This window comes from Thamnophis elegans, chromosome 7, assembly GCF_009769535.1.
Source record: "Thamnophis elegans isolate rThaEle1 chromosome 7, rThaEle1.pri, whole genome shotgun sequence".
In the NCBI taxonomy this organism is placed as follows: Eukaryota; Metazoa; Chordata; class Lepidosauria; order Squamata; family Colubridae; genus Thamnophis; species Thamnophis elegans.
This window is the reverse complement of record NC_045547.1, coordinates 44232288-44259173: the sequence shown is the minus strand read 5'-3', so window position 1 is coordinate 44259173 and position 26886 is coordinate 44232288. Positions and strand designations below refer to the sequence as shown.

The 26886-nt window shown below is 38.0% G+C and overlaps 1 protein-coding gene across 5 annotated transcripts in view; it reads left to right on the top strand.

Annotated features, from left to right (window-relative positions):
• Positions 1-26886, top strand: part of NAV3 (neuron navigator 3) — a 165884-nt gene that overhangs the window by 96171 nt on the left and 42827 nt on the right. For 3 of the 5 annotated variants that reach the window (XM_032222049.1, XM_032222047.1, XM_032222051.1), the window contains 6 exons: positions 208-916; positions 5114-5602; positions 16871-16912; positions 18769-18926; positions 20003-20191; positions 21772-21824. In XM_032222049.1, the coding sequence (XP_032077940.1) occupies positions 208-916; positions 5114-5602; positions 16871-16912; positions 18769-18926; positions 20003-20191; positions 21772-21824 (1640 nt within the window). The remainder of the gene's footprint in view (positions 1-207; positions 917-5113; positions 5603-16870; positions 16913-18768; positions 18927-20002; positions 20192-21771; positions 21825-26886) is intronic. The other 2 variants (XM_032222050.1, XM_032222048.1) reach the window with 1 other exon arrangement.

Below are 26886 nucleotides of genomic sequence, written 5' to 3'. Positions count from 1 at the left end.
TGCCTTCAGCTTCCCCCCTGGCATATTGTTTACTGCCCATTTATACCCTTCACCTTGAGAAAGATGAAGGTGCTTTGCAAACCCTTCAAAACAGGTGTTTTGCAACATTTGAAAGGTCATATGGGTCTCCGCTCTTTATATACAGTATTACTGAAAAACTGAAATCTACTAGACATGGATTTCTGCAGCAATTGTCCTCTTCTTTAGGAAAAACAGATGATGCCAAAGCTTCTGAAAAAGTAAAAACTCCCCTGAAAGGAGCTTCCATCCAGCGTTCCCCTTCAGATGCAGGAAAAAGCAGTGGAGATGAAGGGAAAAAACCTCCTTCTGGAATTGGTCGATCAACAGCTACAGGTTCCTTTGGTTTCAAGAAAACTGGAGTCAGCTCTTCAACAATAATCACTGCAAGTGGAGCAACCATAACAAGTGGCTCGGCAACTTTGGGGAAGATGCCTAAATCGGCAGCCATTGGTGGAAAATCAAATGCAGGGAGAAAGACCAGTCTAGATGGTTCTCAGAATCAAGAAGATGGTGTCTTACATATGAGTTCAAAGACCACTTTGCAGTATCGAAGTTTACCACGTCCTTCAAAATCAAGCACAAGTGGGATTCCTGGCCGAGGTGGACACAGATCTAGCACCAGCAGCATTGACTCTAATGTCAGCAGCAAATCTGCTGGTGCTGCTGCCACTAACAAATTGAGGGAACCTACAAAGATTGGCTCAGGACGATCTAGTCCTGTAACAATCAACCAGACGGACAAAGAAAAGGAAAAAGTGGCAATATCTGATTCTGAGAGTGTATCCTTGTCTGGTTCTCCCAAATCAAGTCCAACTTCAGCTAGTGCATGTGGAACACCAAGTCTCAGACAGCCAGGTTCAAAATACCCAGATATTGCCTCACCTACATTTAGAAGGTAAAAATGTTGTATGTGAAAATTGTGATTCTTGCCCTCTCTACCTTTCTCAGAAGAGATGATATTCCACAGGTATATTATGGAGTTGGGATGCTTGGAGGATTATGGTACTTCATGCTCCAACAGCAAAATAGATTTACACTTCCAGGAAAAGGCAGAAGATCTCCAAATGGCTTCCATAGTGTAAACTGATACAAATCTCTCTATTTCTCCTTGTATTTCTTTCTTCATACAACAAGCCATTTCATCTAATATGCAACACCCGTAGCCCAAAAATGTAAAATCTCCAATAAAAATTGAACATGGTAGATATGTATACATATATACATAAATGTGTGTGTGTGTATGTATTTCAAAACCATACAGAGACAATCCATTGGGCAACTAACCAACAACAGTCCTAACAAAAACTATAATTATCAATTTTACTAACTGTTTAATAGTTGCCTTTGCAACTTTGCCTTTTCCCAATTTTTTGATAACAAAACATTTTCCATTATCAAGAAATATGTCTTGCACACTGTAACCCACCATTTAGAAATATTTGGGCTCCCATAATGGCCATTAGTCATGGTTGGTGGGTATAGTAGTCCAATTCATATGAGATGGTAAAAGCTTCACTGAGCTTTTATAATTTTTTTCAGTTCCCACTGATTCTCAGTTGGGATGGATGCAGAAGAGATACAAGTAATTCTTCAGACATAGTCAGATTATTCAATTTCTACCAGAGAGAATAGCAGTGAATATGAACCTTAGTGGAGGACGTAACTGTCAATAGCTACCTTCCTTCCTTCCTTCCTTCCCCCTCCCTCCCTCCCTCTTTCTTTCTTTCTTTCTTTTTTCTTTATTGGTCAAGTGTGATTGGACATACAAGAAATTTGTCTTTGGGGCATATGTTCTCAGTGAACAGAAAGAAAAATAAAATACATTCATTAAGAATCATAAGATACAACACTTAGTGATAGTCTAAAGTTACTAATAAGCAATCAAATCATACTAGAAAACAAATAAAACAATATAAATTGTAAAGATACAAGCAACATGGTTATAGTCGTAAGTGGGAAGAGATAGGTACTAGGAAGGATGAGAAGAACAATAGTAATACAGTCTTAGTAAATAATTTGACAGTGTGGGAATTAGTTGTTTAGCAGAGTGATGGCATTCAGGAAAAAGCTGTCCTTGTGTCTAGTTGTTCTAATATGCAGTGCTCTATGATAGAAGAGCCTAGAAACTTGAAGGTCTCTACTGTTGATACTGTGTTGTCTAGTATTGCAAGAGGTGGTAGTATAGGAGGGTTTATCCTAAAATCTACCAACTTTTCTACAGTTTGTCTGTAGTTAGTTCAAGATTGTTCTTGTTGCACCACTAGGCTGTTCAACTTCATGAATCACAGATTCACCATTGTCTCAAATGAGACAAATCACTGTTGTATCATCTGCAAACTTCAGTACTTTAACAGAGGGATCTTTTGAGATGCAGTCATTGGTGTATAGAGAGAAGAGAGGTGGAAAGAGCACACAGCCCTGGGGGGCTCCTGTGCTAATTGTACAGGTATCTGGTGTGATTTTGCCTAGCTTCACCTGCTGCTTCCAGTCTGTTAGGAAGTATATGATCCATTTACAAGTATGGCCAGGTACAGCTAGCTGATTTAGTTTAGTTAGAAGAATATCTGGAATGATGGTATTAAATGCTGAGACGAAGTCTACAAAGAGGACCCTTGCACATGTCTTTGGAGATTCAAGATGTTGTAGGATGTAGTGCAGAGTCATATTAACAGCATCAGCTGTCAATCTATTTTCTCGGTAGGCAAATTGAAGGGGTCTAACAGCAAATCCATGATGGTTTTCAGGTGGGCATATGCCTATATGTTTCCTGAAGTACTCCTTATAGTATTTCTAAGGAATTTGGTTTACTCTTTTTAAATTTGCAAGGCTTGTCAAAAAGCAGTTAGAAAGACATTCAGGTATTTCTTTCAATGTTGAGTTTTTAGTTAAATCTGTTCACTGTTTCCTTCTGAAATAATTCTGATGTTCAGAAATTAACACAGTGTACAGTGTATGTTTGTCTTAAGGAAAGATCAAATAGATGAAGAAAGGATATAATAGTACATTTTATCAGAATATATACATTGCAAGTTGCTTTATTTCTCTATGCAGGACTCATGAGAAATTGCTGGAAAATAGCTATAAGTATTTGACTAGCAGCTAATTCTTTGCTGTGAAATATGTTGAAAAGTTAGTCAAACTAATTTTATTTTACTTATTCATAAATTTTGAAGCTACCCATCTCCCTTTAAGAGAGAGAGAAACTATGACTGTCTCCCAACGTATTATATCTCTGTAACATTTAAAATGAAATGTTGACTAACAAATAATTTTGGAACTTCCAATTAGGTTGAAAGTTGGTCTGACATCTACAAATAGTTGTAATCAATTTTCCCTTTTTGGAAGCTATGAAATGCTCATGAAATGTTCAGAGGGCATAAAAATATAAAAGAGTGTCTAAATCTAATTATAAACAGCCGTTGCCTGTCAGAATGCCTAACGGGACAGGAGAAGACCTGCATCAACATAATTTAATTGGCGAAGTCTACTACAGAATAGTTTTCTATTCAAGAAAATATAAGGAGAAGCCTGCTTTTACTTGCCTTTGGATGGCTGATAACTGCCCAGGAATAGTATGGCATTAAGGATCCCATATGTGGGAAGGTTGTAATTTCATATTTTTATAATAGCTAAATAGTGGATGAATGTTTATTAAAAATAAACATCTCTTTATATTTATGGATTATAAATTACTTTCTAAATTATTATTAGATACATGATGAAAGACAAATTATACATTTTTACAATATGCCATGGATACAGTCTCAAAAATGCTCCATAAGAAGCTTTATGTCTAATTATAATTATTGTATCATTTTACTGGATGCCAAAGTCGAAGATATTTGCTGTCACCCAAACCTTTCCATTTCTTTTTTTCCTTTTTTTCTGGACATACTGTATATGCCAACTTCCAATGAAAGGGCTAAACTGCATTCGTTAAACCACACTTTTCATTTTCTGAGAAGCCCTATTAATCTAGATCAGGCACACAAAAAAACTGAAGGGTAGCATACTGTTTTCATCCTATTAACGTCTCTTTTAAGAAAATGAATGTTTTTTTTAAAGTATATATTAGTAAGGTAGGGAAAGAGTTTTGTAGAAACCAGGGCAGATGCCTGAGATATCTACGTAAGTATAATGTTCCTTATCTTTAATCATTCTATTATGTTGCAAATTGTGCAAAAATATGCAGCCCATCTTTATTTGGAGATTTTTGAAACCCTAGTATTTTCATCAGAAACATTCTGATGAATAACAATGAAAATAAGAATGAAATTTTTTAAATCATATTGGCAATCTCTGGATATTAAAGCCTGACTCAAGTTATCAGGACAAGTTGTTCTATCAAAAACACTCAATAATCTTGAAAGAAAGCTGGGACTACCCTCTTGTGGCCAGTCACCAATACAACATTTTACTTAGGAATTGTTTACCACTGTAGCATTTATTACAGTATAAATAAATATTATGTATTTGTTTTTTATTACCATTGAATAAACTGTAAAGTTTAGAAAAGCCTTCCTGTAGAATTTATAGAAGGACAGATAATTTCAGATCTTTTAGAAATACAATTTTCTGCAGTTCACAAAAGAAATCTATTTTATTTTGCTGGAAATTGCTGGAGTGGGCTTGGAGAATAAATGTAATGAGATAAATAAAAATGAACTTTCATACATATAAATAGATACATATGGAAAGAAACTGAAATTAGCATTTTGCATCTAATTTCAGATTTGAGAAAAATATTGATTTGGTGGCTGTCCATAATTATGCTATACTACTTTAATTATTAAAATGTCTTCTGATTAAGCTTTTGAAATACTTTTTAAGTTTTGATGAACATTTAATCTTTTTAGTCATCCACATAAAGATGAATTGTTGACTTTATTATCTCTATGAGAAGATCCATATTTCTTAAAAGACAAAGTTTGAATGAGTGCTCTTGAATTATTATTTTTTTAAATGACATCTAATAATGCATAATCAAAATGGATTTCCTTGTGAGAAATGTAAACGTGACTTGTGCTGATATTCCAGATATTATGATGTGAAGCTTTGGTTTCTAACATTTAGGTTATTGGTTTGCTTCTAGGTTGTTTGGCGCCAAAGCCAGTGGCAAAGCTGCCACTGCACCAAATACAGAAGGCGCAAAATCTACATCTGCCATGCCCAGCCCTAGTACCACATTAGCTCGGCAAGGCAGTCTGGAATCTCCATCTTCAGGTACAGGTAGCATGGGCAGTGCAGGTGGGCAGAGTGGAAGCAGTAGCCCCCTCTTCAATAAGCCCTCGGACTTAAATACAGATGTTATAGGCCTAAGTCACTCCTTGGCTTCAAGTCCAGCCTCAGCCCATTCTTTCACATCAGGTGGTCTTGTGTGGGCTGCAAATCTGAGTAGTTCTTCTGCTGGTAGTAAGGATACACCAAGTTACCAGTCGATGACTAGCCTTCACACCAGCTCTGAATCTATTGATCTCCCTCTTAGTCATCATGGCTCCCTCTCTGGATTGACCACAAGCACTCAAGATGTTCAGAGCCTGCTTATGAGGACTGGAAGTGTCAGATCTACTCTTTCAGAAAGGTGAGTTAATCATAAAGAGAGAGGGGGGGGAGGGAGGGAGAGAGAGAGAGAGAGAATCATAAGTGAGCTTGCGGGTGGGGGGAACCTCTGAAAAACTAGGGATTGAAAAAAGTCTTTATTTCATTCAGTATATTTCTTCTACAGAATCTATTAAATTATGATTGCTTGAAATTAAGATACTTGGGAAACATTTAGAACATAATGATGACATTAATAAAATTAATAGTCGCCATGGCTTCAAAACAGTAAGTCTTAAGTGTTCCTTCATTTGCTTAGATCATTCTCAAAATTGCAAAAAGAAGATAATGAAGTAGTTTAACCCAGCCAATGTATACTATATGTAACAGTATAATTGTGCTTAATAAATTATAGCTCACTTTATATTAGTGCTTGGAATTTGGGCCGAAGCTACAAAATGGTTGTTGTTCTAGGGTAGCATGATATAAGTAATCTCTTTCCTCCTCTCTGAAGATTTCTCTAGAAAGTCTTCTTTTAAGATAATTACACACTGTCCAAAGCTCAAAATTGTTTAACTTTAACTATGAATAGTGTTAATCTTGTATGTGAAAGTTTTAACTGTAAAACACTTTAATATTTATTTTTATGAAAAGAAGTATATAATAAATTTGTATGGAAAGATCAACAAGTAAACAATTCAGTTTCATAAAGTTCAACAACCTTCTCTCATTCATGATATACAGAAGTGTTGAATTGCAAATATCTTGTCATTTCTAATGAGCAGGGTGATTTAGCCTTTTGTGTATAGTTGATTGGAAGAGACCAGCTTGGGAAAGGCTAAATGTGGTATTTAAATGGTTTGTTTGAAAGTAAACATAGTTAAGAATTAATACAGTAAGAGACCTTTTAGATATCTCCTTGTGGTTGTGCTAAGAAGGAATAAGTTGTGTCAAGTCTTTGTGAGCCCAAAACAAATTGATGTGCTCTTGGCAAATATGAGATTCACACTAGAGTCATCAGGAAACTATGTACTATGTACTCAGTGGTTCACTTCACAGTATTTCTTTTTTTTAATTAAAAGTTTTAAAAAGGTTTTAAAGGATGCGGTGGTGAGAACCCTCCTTAAGAAGCCTTCTCTGGACCCAGCTATCTTTAACAACTATCGTCAAATCTCCAACCTCCCTTTTGTAGGGAAGGTTGTTGAGAAGATGGTGGCCTTTCAACTCCAACGGTCCTTGGATGAAGCAGACTATCTGGAATCTTTTCAGTCGGGTTTCAGGCCTGGTTACTGCACTGAAACTGCTTTGGTCGCGCTGATCGATGATCTCTGGTGGGCCAGGGATAGAGGACATTCCTCTATCCTGGTGCTTCTTGACCTCTCAGTGGCCTTCGATACCATTGACCATGGTATCCTTCTGCGGCGGTTGCGGGAGGTGGGAGTGGGAGGCACTGTTTTATGGTGGTTCTCCTCCTACCTCTCGGACAGGTCGCAGTCGATGTTGGTTGGAGGACAGAGGTCGACCCCTAGGCCCCTTAAATATGGGGTGCCACAGGGCTCAGTCCTGTCCCCCCTCCTATTTAACATCTACATGAAGCCCCTGGGTGAGTTCATACGCCAGCACGGGATCAAATACCATCAGTATGCGGACGATACTCAATTGTATCTGTCCGCCCCGTGCCAACTCAGCGAAGCGGTGGAAGTGATGTGCCAGTGCCTGGAGGCTGTCAGGGTCTGGATGGGAGCGAACAAGCTTGCACTCAATCCAGACAAGATCGAGTGGCTATTGATGCTGCCTCCCAAGGATAGTCCAGATATTCCATCCCTTAGCCTGGGGGGTGAAATCTTACACCCCTCAGAGAGGGTCCGCAACTTGGGTGTCCTCCTGGATTCGCAGCTGACGTTAGAACACCATCTGTTGGCTGTGACCAGGAGGGCTTTTGCCCAGGTCTGCCTGGTGCACCAGTTGCGGTCCTACCTGGACCGGGAGGCACTTCCAATGGTCACTCATGCCCTCGTCACCTCTAGGCTCGATTACTGTAATGCGCTTTACATGGGGCTGCCCCTGAAAAGTGTTCAGAAACTACAGTTGGTCCAGAACGCAGCTGCGCGAGCGATATCGGGTGTACCTAGATACACCTATCCTCCGCGATATTACACCTATCCTCCGCGAGCTGCACTGGCTTCTGATCGGTATCCACACACACTTCAAGGTGCTGGTCATTACCTTTAAAGCCCTACATGGCCTAGGACCTGGATATCTAAGAGACTGCCTCCTGCCACATACCTCCCAATGGCCGATAAGAACTCACAGGCTGGGCCTTCTCCGGGTGCCGTCAACCAGACAATGCTGGCTGGCGGCTCCTCGGAGGAGGGCCTTCTCTGTAGCTGCTCTGACCCTATGGAACGACCTACCCGTAGACATCCGGACTCTTCCCACACTCTTGGCCTTCCGAAAAGCAACCAAAACCTGGCTATTCCGGCAGGCCTGGGGCTGTTGACTTCATGAATGAGGTCCAGCCCCACCCAGATGGAGTGTATGGTGCGTTGTTTTAAATTGTTTCTCTTTAAACTGTTTTATTTTTATTTTTAATTCCTTATTTTAACTTGTTTCTGTAAGCCACCACGAGTCCTACGGCATTGGGCGGCATATAAATTTATTAAAACTTAAAGTTAATTCATCAAATATTTCTGGTCATTTGTTCTAATATGTGTTTCTTGCAGGCAAATTACATCATCATTGAATTGTTTCAAATAATGGTTTATTTTTTTCCTTTTCTGTGGTGAATTTAAACCATTTGACATTCCAGTTAAAAATTTAATTGTCATCTTTAGCTCCCTGAAGCTTTTTAAGAGCCACCTAGAAATCCTGTAATTTGATTTTCGGCCTGGCTCCTCCCATCACTTCTGAGCTAATATTTATGGCTTCTTGAGCCGTTGTCTGAGCTTGTTGCTGGGCTTGTTGCTTCTTTAGTTCTTGTTCCTTATGTCTGGTAGCCACTCAGGTTTGTCTTTGCTCCTTGGCTCCTTCTATCTCTGCCAGAGGATTCTGAACTTGGGCCACCTCCAATGATCCTTGGGTATTTTGCTGTCTGGTCTCTCCTGCTTGCTCCCTTTCTCTAAATCCTGGAGGTGAGGGATGACCAGCCTTTAGTTGCCAGATTTACGTTGCTGTAAAAATCTCTGGCCTTCCAAACTGAGTTAAGACGGTATCTTTGTCCCACTAATCCGGCTGAAGCTTCCCATCTGTATTGTAACTGACTGTTTTTGAGTTGATCCACTAGGAATACATAGCTGTTTCTGGCTCTCAGCATTTTGGGTGGGATTTCCTTCAAAACTATCACCTCCTGGCCCGCAATCTGCAACTTGATTTTATAGGACTCTTGTAGTATCAGGTTTCTCATATCCCTTGTAGCAAAATAGACTACAATGTCTCTTGGGAGTTGTTTCTCTCTGGCAATCCAAGAGTTAACATGGTATATTTTGTCTAATTGCCAGTCATAGTCCCTTCTTGGTTGACCTACTAATTGATCAAAGGCTTCTGAAAGAATCTCCTTCAGGTTTTCTTGATTATTCTCTTTAAGGCCTCTTATTCTCAGAGCAAGTTCCATCTGCCTATATTGTAGCATTGTGATTTCATTTTCTGCATCGTGAACCTTGTTTTGGACTTCCTCCATTTTATTTGCTAAATTAACATTAGACTCATTAACTTCTTCCACTTTTTCATCCAATAGGGATACGTAGCCAATAAGCATTTAAAAGTTTCCACAATATCTTCTCTGATCTCTTGGTTATGAATCTGAATTAAGTCTTTCATCTCCAAAATCTCCTCCAAGACCTCCTTGAAAGCAGCCTTTTCCTGTATTTTAAGTTCTAAAGCAGATGCATGGTCTTTTAAAGCATCATTTAAAACTCTTTGCAGCAGCTCTTGGGTTAAGGCTTCTCCAGCAGGAGGAGGAGGGGGGGATAGTAATGACTGTAATTTATTTGTCGGGGCTGGAGAGATTCCCGCACTTTTAGAGGCCATTGTTGTTTTAACTTGTTTTGAAGCCATTTCTAACCTTCAGTTAAGCTTATCTTCCACCAAATTATTAAGTCCAAACAAGCCGCTTATTCCAATTATTACTCTTGTAGCTTGCTAAGAAATCAATGCTGTTTTAAGTGATTTTAAGCTCTGTAGTAGTTTGTTAAATTACAACTCAGCCCCGCCTTCAAGACTCCGGTGCCATTTTATCTTCTGCCTCGTTAGTTTTAATAGAAGGAATTTTTAGAAAATGGAGTTAAAGTTTATATATACATACAGTTGTAACTTCTCCGGTATCTGCTCTGCCTGCTTTTTGCTCAGATGTAAATCAAACATTGTTATGCAGGGATGATCGTGAGCCTTGGTTTCTGCAGAAAGGTAGAATGAGTCCTGGGCGTGGCGTTTGCCGAGTTGCAGGGGGCTCACACTTTCCACATCCCAGAATTATCTCCTGGGGGGGTTAATGGAGCTCTCCCCAAGCTCAGCAGCTCTCCCCTTTCCTCTTTGCCCGAGGAAAGGGTTATCAATCTGTCAGACAGCTGATATATACTCCAAACAGTGTAAGGGGATCTCAGGGCTGGAGCTACTTCAAAGAGCAGCTTCTTCAGGCTACACTGGAAGTCGTCCTCACAGTATTTCTATGTACTATGTTGCATGAATTTGTTTGTGTGTACATGCATAGACCGATGCTTTGTTTCTTCTTGGAATACCTCTGCTTTTCAGACTATTGATTGTATTTGTACATTTATGCTATAGTTGTCTTCACAAATGTGAAAGAACAATGAAGCAAGCAGCATAAAGTAACACAGATCCGCAGCAATAGCTGCATAAGGGGCAGGTACGAAGAGAGCTTCAGGGCTAGCCATTACCGGGGAAGGAGGGTCCGCTACATCACAGCGATCCCTCCTTCTGGCCCTGTTAGCCCCACTCCAGGACCCGATGGCGAGAGTTGTCAGGACCCTGGTCTCAGGCTGTTGTTGCTAAATGCCAGGTCTGTGGTTCACAAAGCTCCCCTCGTCCAGGACCTAATATTAGACGAGGGGGCAGACCTGGCATGTATTACTGAAATCTGGCTGGGCCCGGAGGGAGGAGTCCCCCTCACTGAAATGTGCCCAGAAGGGTTTCAGGTGCTCCATCAGCCGTGACCCCAGGAAAGGGGTGGGGGAGTGGCTATCATCATCCGAGGGTCATTAGTTCCTCGTAGGATCCCTGCTCTGGAGCTTGTTGGGTGTGAGTCCCTGTTGGTGAAGTTGGACCTTGAGGGTCAAGTGGGCTTGTTGTTAACGTACCTACCTCCCAACAGCGTTGCAACAGCCCTCCCCTCGCTCCTCGAGTCAGTAGCCAAGCTGGCGGTAGAGTTCCCCAGGCTTATGGTGCTGGGGGATTTCAACCTGCCTTCGCTCGGTGAACACTCTGATGGGGTGCAGGAGTTCATGGCTTCCATGACAGCCATGGACTTGACCCAAGTAATCCGACTCACTCAGCGAGTCACACACTTGACCTCGTATTTCTCTTGGAGCAGTGGAGACGTGATCTAGATTTGAAGGGCATTAAGATCTTGCCCTTGTCATGGTCTGATCACTTCCTACTGAGGCTTGACTTTCAGAAACCAATCCCCCACTGTAGGGAGGGGGAACTGATTAAGTGGTTCCGCCCCAGGTGCCTGATGGACCCTATGAGATTTCAGATGGCGCTTGGAGAAATACCTGACGCTCTCGTCCACAGTCCGGTGGAGTCCTTAGTCGCTGCTTGGAATACAGCGGCAGCAGGGGCTCTAAACTGGATTGCGCCTTTACGGCATCTCCGAGGTAGTGGATCCAGGAGGACTCCTTGGTTCACCGAGGAACTCCGGAAGATGAAGCGCCAAAAGAGACACCTAGAGGGCCGCTGGAGGGCTAGTAACTCTGAATCTGACTGAGCACTGATGAGAGCCTATATAAGGACCTATCTCGTGGCAATACGGGCGGCAAAATGTTCGCATTTTCCCGCTCTTATTGCATCCACAGAATCGCGCCCAGCCGCCTTGTTTAGAATAGCCCGCTCCCTCTTGAAAGGGAGGGATGCGGACGACCCTTTACAAGGTAGAGCTGAGGAATTTGATCAGTTTCTGACGGATAAAGTTGCTCGGATTCGGACGGACCTGGACTCCAATTGCACGAGGTACCGGGGGAAGGTCTTGAGCAGATTTTATGGAGAGAGTTTCAACTTGTCGCTCCTGAGGAAGTGGACAAGGCCATGGGAGCGGTGAGTGCCTCCACCTGTATACTGGACCCGTGCCCCTCCTGGATGGTCTCAACCAGCAGGGAGGTGACACGTGGCTGGCTCCAGATGATAGTCAACACCTCTCTTCAGGAGGGATCCTTCCCGCACCTCCTAAAGGATGCGGTGGTGAGACTCCTCCTGAAGAAACCTTCTCTGGACTGAGCCATTTTGAACAACTATCGTCCAGTCTCCAACCTCCCATTTTTTAGCGAAGGTTGTTGAGAAGGTGGTGGCCTTTCAACTCCGACGGACCTTGGATGAAACTGATTATCTGGATTCCTTTCAGTCGGGTTTCAGGCCTGGTTACAGCACGGAAACTGCTTTGGTCGCGCTGATCTATGATCTCTGGCGAGCCAGGGATAGGGGTCACTTCTCTATCCTTGTGTTTCTTGACCTCTCAGCGGCCTTCGATACCATCGACCATGGTATCCTTCTGCGACAGTTGCGAGAGGTGGGAGTGGGAGGCACTGTTTTACGGTGGTTCTCCTCCTACCTCTCGGACAGGTCGCAGTCGGTGTTGGTTGGAGGGCAGAGGTCGACCCCTAGGCCCCTCAATTATGGGGTGCTGCAGGGTTCGGTCCTGTCCCCCCCTATTTAACATCTACATGAAGCTGCTGGGTGAGATCATATGCTGGCAAGGGATTAAATACCACCAATATGCGGACGATACACAACTGTATCTGTCCGCCCCGTGCCAACTCAGCGAAGTGGTAGAAGTGATGTTCCAGTACCTGGAGGCTGTCAGAGTCTGGATGGGAACAAACAAGCTTGCACTCAATCCCGACAAGACTGAGTAGCTATTGATGCTCCCTCCCAAGGATGGTCCAGCTATTCCATCTCTTAGCCTGGGGGGTGAAACTATACGCCCCTCAGAGAGGGCTCGCAATTTGGGAGTCGTCCTGGATCCGCAGCTGATGCTAGAACATCACTTGTCAGCTGTGACCAGGGGGGCCTTTGCCCAGGTTCTCCTGGTGCACCAGTTGCGACCCTATCTGGACCGGGAGGCCCTTTGGATGGTCACTCACGCCTCGTCACCTCAAGACTGGATTACTGTAACGCGCTCTACATGGGGCTGCCCTTGAAGAGTGTTCAAAGACTTCAGTTAGTCCAGAATGCAGCCGCACGAGCGATAATGGGCGTACATAGGTACACCCACATTACACCTATCCTCCGCGAGCTGCACTGGCTTCCCATTAGTCTCCGGACATGCTTCAAGGTGCTAGTCGTTACTTTTAAAGCCCTACATGGTATAGGACCTGGCTACCTGAGAGACCGCCTCCTGCCATTTACCTCCCACAGACCCATAAGATTCCACAGACTAAGCCTCCTCCGGATTCCATCTGCCGGTCAATGTCGGCTGGTGACTCCCCGTGGGAAGGCCTTCTCTGTAGCCACTCTGGCCCTCTGGAACGATCTTCCTGTGGAGATCCGGACCCTTACTACCCTTTCGCCTTCCACAAAGCGACCAAGTCCTGGCTGTTCCGGCAGGCCTGGGGCTGTTGATCTTTCCAGCCCCATCCTAAGCTATGAATGTTGTAGAATTTTAATGTTTTTTAATTTTTGTATGTTCCCCCTTCCTTTTTATCTGTAAGCCTCCCTGAGTCTCTCAAGAGTGGGCAGCATACAAACCCTATAAATAAATAAATAAGCGGTCCAGTACAGGCTGCAATATTTCTCATAGACATCTCTGAAGACATACTAGGAAAAAAACCATTTCTCTTCTGCTCCAGGCTGGAATACTTTTGTATTCAGCAAATGGATGACAATTATATTGGCCTGAATAACTTATGCTCATAGAAAACAATTATTTAATTGTATAGGGCAGTGATGGCGAACCTTTTTGTAAAGACGTGCTAAAATTGTGTGTATTTGTGTATGTGTGTGTGTGCTATTGTCCATGCGTGCTTGCCACACACACAATTCAATGTGCCCCGCCCACCTGCACATGTGTGCATGACCCCTGCCCCATGTGGAAGGGGGAGTTTTTGCTCTCCCTAGGCTTCAGAGGCTTTCCTGAAGCCTGGGGAGGATGAAAATGGGCCCAATGGGCCAACAGGAAGTTCAAGAACAAACTTCCGGTTGGCTTGTTTTTCTGTTTTCCCCCCTCTCCAGGCTCCAGAGGCTTTCCTGAAGCCTGAGGATGGTGAAAACTTCCGGAAGACCAAAAATCAGCGAGCTGACACATGCATGCACATCGGAGCTGACAGCTCACGTGCCGGCAAGTGGCACACAGGCCATAGGTTCACCACCACGGATATAGGGTTTTTCCCCTGACCAGATATATCAGAAATACAACTGAATATTTAAAATATTTTCTATAATGTAATAAATTATTACTATTACACTATAGTGAATGTTTTAATATTCAGTTGTATTGCTGACATATCTGGCATAATATGCTATAATCGTTCATCATTTACTGAATCTCTTTGATTTACCTTTTACTAAGAAATTGCAACCCTAAGTCATGTTTTGTGAGTTACACAGCTATATAAATTTGTTAAATAAATAAACTAATGAGAAGCTGTAGTGAATATTTTTAATAATTGGTCATATTTCTATCACCTTAATTGATTAATTAAATTAAATGATTAGTTTAATTGTTAATTTTAATCTAATTTTTAAAATTTTATTGTTAATATTAATTGGATTTGTTTTGGGGTACTTTATTTAATTTCCTTTTTAACTTTTGTAATATGTGTTTTTTTATGCTGTACGCCACCCTGAGTCCTTTGGGAGAAGGGCAGGATATAAATCCAATCAACAAACAAACATCCAATCAACGAAAAATGACTCTTCTTTTAGCTGTTTGTGACCTATCCTTTTGACTTTGTAAAAGATGTTCCCAATGTAGCAAATTTATTTAATTCAAATTTTATTTCAGTCAGCCAGTCCTATTGATCAGGGTTGTGATCTATCTTCTTTCAGATCTTAAATAGGTTCTTTCTTGAACTCTTAGATTTTGTTACAGAGAATTATCCTGGCATCTGCAGGTTTTCCTCTTTCTACAGGTTTTTATGTCATCTAAATGATTTAGGAATTCTGGATGGGTGATTTCATGTATGTCTTCCTGTGGTGCTTGCACTTCTACCTTGCTGATTAATTGGAACCCTGAGCTTGGTATGCTTTTTATTTTCCAAGACAGGCTCTGGACAAGGCCTTAAGTCAATATTAGAAGATACATTTTGGCTACGTCTGATGGTCTTCTGTGTGAAGATCTGCCATATGTGTTATGCTACATCTTCTTTTCATAAGTATATAGGGACAATTCTCCATCCCTACAAAGTTCCTCTCTCTTTCCTATCTTTCCACTGAAAAGTTTAAATAGGATATTAGCATTCATACCTTAGGCCAAATATTGGTCAAAGTACAAAGACAAAGTACATGTATAGATTATGACTTATATATCCATCCAGGCAATTACTTTTTCCAAACACCTTCTCACATTTTTTATCTGGCCCCTTCGGGGGGGGGGGGTTTCTCTCCAAATGTCAAGTATAGTCCTTGATCCCTTACATTAGGCCATACAAGAAATTTGCCTCTTGACAGACAGGTATTCAGATTTAATGGTCACATTCATTGCTGTTCAAGTAAAACACAAATATGATTTATTTAGTTATTGTTCATATACATTGTGAAGTGGTCCACAGCTCAGGACATAGATTTTATTACTTCATTTGTCAATTTGTCTTTTCATTGTCAAACCAGGTCTGGCACTAAGGATACCACAGTAATCCAACAGATTCATTTTTTGATATGGAGACTGTAATTTATTTTCAGATACTCAAGTTGAAGGAAAGCTTTACTTGTGTTTACATGATGACAGATAGTTGTTGTTTTAGCAAAAAAAAGAGGTAGGTTTTGTATTTGATATGTCAGGAGATCCAAGAAAGCAGATATCATAGAATTAAAACTTATATTTACCTATGAAATTAGATACTAGAAATGAACCTTTGTTATAGTGTGTTTTGAAAAAAATACACTGACATTATCTTTTAAATTGTTTTTATAAATTAAAACTGTAAACTGGTAGAAACAATGTAATGTTAAAACGTAAGAAAAATCTATGGCATTTTTAATAATACAAATCTAGATTATTGTTTTCCGTAAATATTTGTTTTTGTTTTCGATAGAAGGTTTAGCTTTTTGAAAAAAAATATTGATTTATTCATTAGGTAGAAAATTCATCACAACAAAAATTAAGACCTTTCCATTAGTCTTCAACTTTCAACCTAATTCTTAGTGTTATCTATGATCCTGATTTTCAGTGTTGGCATTATGCGCTTCATAACTATTATATTAACAAAATATAATGACATATGGAACAATACATTACCGTAGTTTAAGCATCAAAACATGAAAGAAGCTAAAATTTCAAATCCTCAGGTGCTAAAAACAGATTTTCCTTTCTTAATTAACTGTCAAGGGAAAAAGTCTTGGGCAGATCTAGAGAGAAAAGAAATCTATACTCAGAAGAACTTAGCTATCCTGAGCTTACATTAAAATCATGTCTGAGCCCAGTTCATTTGTTTAGGCTCTCCTGTCAACATAACTACATTTTCAGCTATTTACTATCTTCAAATTTCATAAGAATCGGAGATGGCAAGATATGTTCAGCATTTTATACATTTACGTCTTGTGAATGAACTTGCCCTTTGAAAAGTCCTGACTTAGATATTAAACTATGCTTATGGAAATCACATTAGCACAACAAATTGAAATCAAACAATTATGCCATCTGTATTATCCAAACATTCCTCCCAAAGAATATAAGAATCTGAATTAGATAATAACTAAGGCTAGATATGATTTCAACATTGTAAAAATGCAAGAATAGACCATTATTACTGAAAAGTGAAGGATAATCTTTGTTCAGTATTAACACACATCATTTACAGATTTGACATTATCCATTAAAAATAGTTTTTCTAAAATACAGTATCTGCAATTCAAACCTTTTTAGACCTTTTAATTTTGAAGTATTCTGTTTACTGTATGTCTTTAGGGTTTTTCTTTATTTTAACAGCATGCAGCTTGACAGAAATACACTGCCCAAAAAGGGATTAAGGTATATAATATTTTATTCAGCATGACTGCTGTTTCTCTGTTGTTCTGTAACTTCTCTCTATAATACATCATCCTTTTCTTGTTACTGTGTAACCTGTAGTGAACAACAAATATAGTACTTCCATTTATGTTTAGGAATTAGTTTATCAAAAAGTTAAAATATTTTATCTCTTTGACAATAAGAATAATAAGAATAATTTGTAGGCTGCATCCAGCAATTGTAAAATCTGTGTATTTACTTAACAAATTTTCATAGCTGATTTTTTTTTTCTCCCAGAATTGCTTAACTGTTTCACAGGATCCAGATAAGTTTCAAATTTTGCTTTAGGTAGTATCTTCTGACAATCTAAGTCAGTAATTGTCAAAGTATGGTCCTTTGACCACCAATCATTTGCAAAGCTCCATCAAGTGTTGTTCCACAGTTTTACACATTCACTGGACAGGTCCTATTTTTGATTTAGGGTCCACCTTCCTAATATGCAACACACTAAAAGTGCAGTTTGTTTGAAACAATTTCACTGATTCCACAAATTTATCTGAAACAAGAACTCAGAGTTTGCTTCTCATGTCATTTTAAAGATATAACTTCCCACTGCTCATAGTTTTCTGTTCTTTACAGATTGATTCCTTACAAATTGATTTCTTAGTCAAATAAAAATATCCATTTACCACACAATTATTCTGGTTATTGAATCCTACAGTCTTACTTTACTTCTGACTTTAAAGTGACTCTCAGAGAGCAAGCCTGCTTAGTTTCCAAAAGTTTTCAATAATAATATTTTCAGGAAAGGATACAACATTCTTCTGCTGCACATGAAGGTATATTTCAATGAATCTCAAGTAGATTTGAGAGTAGAAAAATAGTATCAATCCTTTTTGGTTATCTAAATATACTCACCTCAGCAAACCTTGTCCCCACCCATGGATCAAGGTTTATCAAAGTCTAGCAGCCCAACAATCTGTTTTTACATATATGAAGAAACAGGTCTGACTATGACAACAAGAACAAGCTTTATTTTCAGGCAAAGGACAGTTTTTAAAAAAAGGACTTTAGGAAAATCATAACACCAGTTTTTAAAATCTTCATTTTTAACTTTGCAAAATATTTGATTATATATGAAATATAAGCAATATATTGCAGTTTGACTACTTAAAAGGACCTTATGTACCGTACTTATCACTGAACACTTTTTAAGCCTTTGTCACAAATGTGGGCGGTTATATTGTTGGAGATACATTTTTGTCCTTGGCAGCAATCCCCCAAAGTCTATGGAAAATTAACTTTCCCAACTATTGGTTTCAGCAAACACACTTCTTCACAAGAGAATATTTCTTTTTCACCTCTTATCTCTATCTATTTAGTGGTAAAGTGGTATCCCAGGATCACTCTGTGAATAAATAATGCTTTTTCCCCATAAGATGTCCTATCAAGTGTCACTTACAAACCCAAATCATTTCTTTTTATAGTGTTAATCTGTTCTCATTGTTTTCAACTTTATCTGTGCATTTTGCTCCTCTAGCTATCATTAGCTGACCACTGACCACTGTTCTATTTTCACGAATTATTTTTTAAATGTGTCATTATGCTTGAATTCAGATTCTGGTTTTTTTTTCCTAAGTTTTTTTAACGTTTTCTGAACAATTTCCTCTGCATGATTTTTTGTAAGACGCCGATTGTCTCTCTGTTAATGAATTGTCTGTCTTTTTCTTGGGTGATATTTACCTCAAATATTCTATTAAAAATCATCTGAACTGAAAGTGATACTTGATAACAATGTCTAATCTTTGGGTAAATGTTGCATTTTAGTTGCATACAGCATGTGAAGGTTTTAATTTGTCCATGATCATCTGTTTCAGGTATACTCCATCTTCTCGCCAGGCTGGTCAAGAGGAAGGGAAAGAGTGGCTGCGTTCACATTCTACTGGAGGGCTCCAAGACACTGGAAATCAGTCTCCCCTGGTGTCACCTACAGTTATGTCTTCCTCTGCAACTGGCAAATATTTCTCTAATTTAGGTAAGAAGGCATAATTTGCTTTGTTACTTTATTATATTTTGGTGGAGTCATATCCTCCATTAATTTGCAGAAGTAATTCATATGTGTTTCCAATTAAGTTTTCTCATGTCAATTACAGATTCTGCTGGGAGTTTTGGAGGTTTTTTTTTTTTTTTTTTTTGCAAAATTTTCTCTTTCCCCAGTCTGTGTGTCATTTTCCCATAAGTTGAGTCTTTCAGAAATGATTTAGCTATTTATTTCAAAGCAAACATTGCTGAAAGTGGCTTGGTTTAACAAATTATGTGAAAGATGATAAATCTTGTTTTCTATAAAGAAACATTAAAAGGAGCAAAAGTCTTCCCCTTGAGAGCCTTGGAAACTTTTCAAATGATAATTCCATGTGTGTGAGAGAGGAAAGAAAAGAATATTTCAAATCATGGCTAAAAACAGTTCTGTATCACAGAATTATCAATTTAAAAATATAAATACATTTTGGTGTATTAGATAATTGTAACTGCTGCAACTAAGAAAAAATGGTCAGAGATGTATATGGTCCATTGAAAAAAATAAATTTTATTTTCCTTTACATGTACTTAACATTATTTATAGGAAATAATATAATTCCTCATTTAATAATTCACCATTCAATTCTGAAAAAAAAAACATTTTGTTAAGAACCTCTGGAATCACATCTAAAAATGTGAAGCCACATTTGACCCTAAAGCCACAATGGTTTTAATTGTTTATAAAATATAGCCAATATGTCACTTCATTCAATAGATTTTCCCTAGAAGCTCCCGTTACTTGTCCCAGTTTCTGCCAACCTAGCAGTTTGAAAGCATGTAAAAGTACAAGTAGAAAAATAGGGATCACCTTTGTTAAGAAAGTAATAGTGTTCTGTGCACCTTTGGCATTTAGTCATGCTGGCAACATGACCACAGAGAGGTCTTCAGAGAGCGCTGCCTCTTCAGCTTTGAAACGGAGATGAGTACCACTCCCTAGAGTCTGGAATGACTAGCACATATGTGTGAGGGGGAACCTTTACCTTTACATAGCATTTCACTCAAATATACTGATTTTTTTGTTTGATATTGCAGTAAGTCCAACAAATTTATCCCAGTTCAAACTTCCTGGACCTAGTATGATGAGATCAAATAGCAACCCTGCACAAGATTCTTCATTTGATCTCTATGATGATTCTCAGTTGTGTGGTAGTGCTACATCCTTAGAGGACAGACCACGTGCAATTAGTCATTCCGGTTCATTCAGAGATAGCATGGAAGAAGGTAAGAGGATGTGAAGCAATGTAGAATGAACAATTGTTGTGTTACTCAGAGTTTAACCTATGCCATAATTGATGTTTATAGATATATTAGAAGCAAATCATAGATTTTAACTGATTTTTGTTTCCTATCTGCTTGGAATTCACTCTTATTTTTATAGTTCAATAGCTTTTGGAAACATAATATTCTTAAGCTTATCAATAATTACAGTCACTACATTCTTAAATACAATAGGTCTATTCTGTCTTTCATGAATATTTTCATTTTATTACTTTCCTTTGTTAAGTTTCAGCAATTGTACTTTACCTTTTCTGATTCTTCCTCAGACAGTTTCATAACCACACCTGTTACCAAGTTCCTAAAGACTTTTAATCAAATCAAAATCATGTAAAGTGAAATCAATCTCTATTATCATCATCAATCTGCTGCTCATCAATCTGATTTTCTCATTATGAGTGCTGATTCCTTATACACACATTGCATGATTATACAAAGCAATGTTTTTGTTTATACTAAGGTGTTCCTTCTGTTTTTCTGTATAGATCTGGCAGCATCCCAGATTTAATAGGCACTTGATTCTGGCACCTGCAGCAATCCAAACTCTTTTTGTTCTGTGCTTTCAGTACACTGAATTGTTTAGAGAAGCACAGAGATAACAAAATTTAAAAATCACATCATTTCAATGATCCAAGTGGCCTTGCTTAGTTGAAGCCTAATAGTATGCAAAACATTAGCAATACTCTGGGTCAATTTGTGTTAAAAGATCAGAACAACTTGCAATAGGGGCAATCCTATGCTCCTATTTTAGCTATCATGGGCCTCAACACTTGCTACTTTCATTGCAAAAAATGCATACCAATGGATGCTTTATTCTCTGAAATAAATAACAGGCACCGGAATTCAGTGTAAATCAAGATTCAGTAAGGTATGATGGGTTATAGCCCTACCTGTTCTTCAATATAATAATTCCAACCTTGGCCAAATTCTTAATCCAACAAAGTTCTCATCTTGAATTTTTTATTTTACTTTTTGATATTTACTTTTTTTAAATGCTAACTGTTAAATGTGGTTGCTATGTCCCCTTTTATTCTAAACTTCACATGCAGTTAAAATTGTTTTCATATGCTGTGTTATCAAAGTGATACTTCTAAAACAGAATCCATCTCACTTACAGTGGAAGCTGTCTGCCTAACAATAACAACTTTTATCTTCCATGAAATGTAGAGTCCATTCAGCAATTGCCACTTTCTGTATTTGCTGTACCAAAAATTGCTTCGCCAAAGGGTGACATTCAGAGCTGTTTTCCTATCAGAACAAAATAAATGATGATGTTGTTTACTGGCAAAACTGCAATGTATTACTAAAATCTCTGTGTACAAGTGTGGCTTTTTTTTTAAGCAGAGAAAAACCATTGTGTGGAATAAAATATATATTTCTAAACAGGCAGTGTCTGTAATAGTCTTCATTTTGGAGACAATTGCTTGAATTTAAAAAGAGATATTCTGTTATTGAATTTGACAGGGAATCATTCCTGTTGCTTTATCAATGTTATTCTAATACCAATTTTGGTGTTTCTGTTTTAGTACATGGATCCTCATTATCACTAGTTTCCAGCACTTCTTCTCTTTATTCCACAGTAAGTCTTCAAACATATATTAAAAATCTTGGATGTTGTGGATGCTGTGTATGGTTTTTAAAATTGGCCTGAAAACACATTAACATCTGGATTGATAACTGCCTTGATATTATAGCACACACAAAAAAGAGGTTCTGATATACTCAGGAAAGTATATAGGAAAGACAATAATATATTAGTGATTAGAAACCCTTTATGAACTTTTTGCTGAAAAAAGAAATGAATGAACTTCTTAATTATGAGTTTGATTATTAGAAAGCATAGACTATAGAAAGGTTATTTTGTACCCTTACACAGAGAGAGGATAAATTAAAATTCCATTCCATTCCTTTCCTCTCCTCTCCCTTCCGTCCCCTCTCCTTTCATTTTTCTTTATTTGCACCTTATTACTTATTACTTTATTGTACTATCATTAATGTTCTTACTTTTTTCAAAATTTGTATTGCTTTAAAAAAAATTAATAAACTTTTATACGGCATATGTAATGGGAAACATATTGACATCTGACAAGCTAAGACACAATAAAAAATTTCTTACTGCTGTTTGAATGTAACACCTTCTTTGTGATTTCAGAAGCAATATGCCCTTGCTTTCTTGAACTTTTTCTGGAATCTTTTGTTGTTTTCCTTCCTTCCCTTGACAGCAAATTGTTCAAAATTGTTTGCTGCTGCTATCTGATGTGCTGTACCTTTCTGGCTTGTTTTTGTGCACTTTAAAGATTAAGTGGCACAGTAATTGGTCACTCAGTGGATTGCTTTTCTCATACTGAAAGAGCTTTCCCAATGCAGGAAAATGCAGTGTTGCTTTGACAGCCCAATTTTCAAACTTGATATAAAGTGATTTATGGTGAGCCAGGTTGTAGATGTTTTTAATTATTAGTAATACATTTTTTCTTATGGAGGAAGTTTGTTTTGAGTTTATATGTATCAATCAATATGAACTTATGACAGCTCATCACTAAAATTTCATTGTGCACTTCATTCTTTAAAACTTGAGTATTTCAAGATTAAAAGTTTACTACATACTGGAGATTAATTGCTTGGCAATACCCAATAAGAAAGTACATTTTTAATGTAAACTGGGATCCAGTCACTGGAAAAGGATGCTTATTTTTCATGCAAGCCTTCCTTATGTATTAAAGTTACCTGTGTGGTGCCCAACTTTTGAAAAACATGGTTACTGACTCCTTAAGGTTACAAACTTGTTAGAAACATATACAGTATAGGACCATTTGTCTATGAATTTTGAGATTAATATGGATCAAATTACTTTTTCTAAATGCAAGTTCTATTTTTATTGTCTTTTCCCAATATATTCAGGCCATCAAACAAATTCTTGTACATGGGTTTCTCATGTAATAATGATTTTATAATAAGGCTCTTGGGGTAAGAATGTTTAATGTAGTTGAAGAATCACATTCTAAAAGTTGAATGTCACAATATTTACACAGTAATTAACATATTTTAGTTGTAGTTTTTTTAAAAAGAGTCCTATGCTTATTTCAGAATATTTATTTTTTCTTTTGTTCAATTGTGTTCAATTCTAAGAATCCCTATCTGATAATTGATGGTGCAAAATACTGTGCTTGAAATAGCTAGATATTAATAGGGTTTAATGTCGCATACTAATTCCAGTAAACTGTAGAGTCAGTTTCTAAAATTGTTGCTGTACCAATGTCAACTCCTGGCTCCCATAACTATAGTTCATCTCCATGGTATTTTAAAAAAAAATAATCCGACCTTAACTTTAACTTTAACTTTACTTTATTGTCATTGTACATACATACACAGTTTACACATACAATAAAATTCACATAGCCCCCAGGGACCAGGCCCGACACACATAACAATCCCCAAACACACCTCCACCCACCAAAAAAATTCCCTGTCCCTAAACCACCCAAGCATCCACACAACAGACCAAGTAGTGCTGTCCAATAGCTCACTGATGGTGGCCCTTTAGTTCATTGTTGAGTGCAATTATAGTTCTGGGATAAAAGCTATTCCGAAGACGTGCAGTCCCAGTTTTAATTGTTCTGTACCTTCTGCCAGAAGACAACAGTCTAAAAAGATTGTAAGCAGGATGGAAAGAGTTTCTGAGAATGTTATGCAACTTCTATAAACAGCGAGATGCGAAATGTCATCCAGGGCTGGTAGCTGGAGCCCGGTGATATTCTGGGTAGTTTTAATGATTCTCTGTAGAGTTTTTTGTCCGCTGCAGAGCTGCTCCCATACCATGCAAAAATGCCATATGTCTGGACACTCTCAATAGTGCTACGATAGTAGAACAGAAGTAGATGCTGAGATAGATTTATCTTCCTTAGCATTCTCAGGAAGTACAGCCTCTTCAGTGCCTTCTTCACAAGCATATTAGCATTCATGGTCCATGAGAGGTTCTCCGAGATATAAATGCCCAGAAATGTAAAACTACCAACCCTTTCCACCTCTCGCCATTTATGTACAATGGTAAATGTACATTCCTCTTCCTCCTGAAGTCAATTATAAGTTCTTTAGTTTTTGAGTGTTGTGTAAGATTATTTTCTTTACACCACAATATACTTCCTTCCTATAAGCAGACTCATTGTTCTTATTAATGAGCCCCACCACTGTCATGTCATCCGCAAATTTAATAATTGCATTGGTGTTATTCAAAAGGGTGCAGTCATGTGTGTACAAAGAATAAAGGAAGGGGCTTAGCACACAATCTTCTAATGGCTTACTCATTTCTACTGTAACTAAAGACATCAATCTTCTGCTGGTCACCCTCTTGTTATATTCCAGCATTCTCTGGAGCATTAGATATTCAAATAATGTCTTTGAAGTAGAATAATTTGAGGCTGGTCATTTGTGTTTAGAATGAAAACTCTAGGTTAATTTGTTTGTTAACTGTCCACAGTATTCTCAAGAGTCTTCTCAAGGTTTAAAATCATCAATTTACTCTTATCCTGCTTCTTCAGTTCAACTTTCACTTTTATAAAATGTTTCAGGCAATACCATGGTTTGCAATATTCTGATTTTTTAGGTATAGACATTTTTTAGTATCAAGACATATAAATACAATTTCAAGGGCTTCATAGATACTCTACCAAGTGCTAGTCAAGAGTGTATTTCTTGTTTGACTCCTCCTCTACTATTAGTAGTTGATCCTTAAAAGCAGATACTATCTACCATTTTAATATATTCATTAACAATTTTAGATTGATTATTGTACCATCATTAATTTAGTCTTATTTATATATAATTTACCCTGTTTCCCTGAAAATAAAACCTCCCTGGATAATAAGCCCCATCTGGCTTTTGAGCACATTTTTCAAATTTCTTCCTGAAAGTCAAGTCAAATTATATGCCCTCCTCTGAAAATAAGTCCTCCCCAAAAATATTGCAACACAGCAGCAGCCATGAGATGACCATGCTCGCCACTTCCTGCACCTCCTGCTGGGAATACTCAAAAATAATAAGATCTCCCCGAAAATAAGGCCAAACACTTATTTGGGAGTCAAAAGAAAATAAGACCCTGTCTTACTTTTGGGAAAATGCGACCTTAGGTCTTAGGTATATTTAATTTTAGGGGTTTTTTATTACTGTGTTCCTTGACTGTTATTACTAGAACTTGCAGATAGCAATAGCAATATACCACTTTATACAGCCCTCTCTAAGCAGTTTACAGACTCATCATATTGTCCCCAACAATCTGGGTCCTTAACCTCAAAGGATGGAAGGCTGAGTCAACCTTGAGCCAGTGAGAATCGAACTGCTGGCAGTTGGCAGAATTAGTCTACAATACTGCAATCTAACCACTGCGCCACTACAGTTCTGAACTTTCAGCTATTAGATTAATATTATCAGCATAGTGCAGATTATTGTTTCTTCATACAGCTTTAAAACCCAATTCATCTTCTTCCAATCCAGCTTCCCTTAATATTTCATAATATAATGATATAATATAATGAATATACAGCTTGGTCTCAGTCCTTTGCCATCCTGGAACCAGTCTATTTCAACATATTCTGTCCATATTATGGCTTCCTGATTTATATATAGATTTCTTGTGAGAGCAATGAGATACTCTGACATTCTCATTTTTGAGAGTATATGCTATAACTTGATATGTTTGACGTAATCAAAGGGTCTTCTTTAATTTACGAAGCCCATGTTGACTTGTTTTTGGCATTCTTCCACTTTCTCAGTTATCCAGTGTGTAACAGGCTGTCTAAAATCCATTTTTGAATTACTAGGTTCCTGTAATTTCTATAATTTGTGTCAATTTCTAAAATTTTAGAATTTCTAGAATTCTAGAATTTTAGCAGTGCAGGTTTTTTACATTTGGAAGAGAAATAAATTGGAGCTTTGCATACCTTAACACAAACTATTATGTATTGAAAGAAACCCTAACATAACATAAATGTATTGAAATTATCAAACCAATTATCATAGACCCTGGACTATTATAGATATGTATTAAAAATAAATAAATAAATAAAAAGAAAATACAAACTTGAAGGAGAAAACAATTTCCCAACCATAATTTACATTGAAATGATTGTCAGTTTTTTTCTCAGAAGACTAAGTTGAAATTAACGTAGCAAGCGCACAAGAATTCAAGAACTTCTTAAAACTAATATGCAGAAAATATAAGAAGAACATTACAAAAGAATCCTACAAAGTACATGGTCTATTTAGTATAATCAATGTGTAAGTTTTGTATTTTATATTGTTTTCACTTTTTTCTTGCCCCTTTTGCAGAGGGGTCTAGAAGGAATTCTCTTTTAGTTGAGAATACAGTTGTCATCTCTTATTTGATTTGGCAATAGCCAATATATTACCGGGCTATTTAACTTGAACAGTGTGAAAAGCTCTTTCATAATAATTGGATAAATTGAAAAGTTCAGAAGCTCACAATCAATACTTATATCATATAATTAATAATAGTATTAATCAACATTATTAAGAAAGTTGTCAACATACAGCCAACATAGCTACATAGTCTAATCAAAGAATAAATAAATAAATAAATAAATGTAATAATAGACATATATCATCACATCAGTTTAATCAGTCAAGAA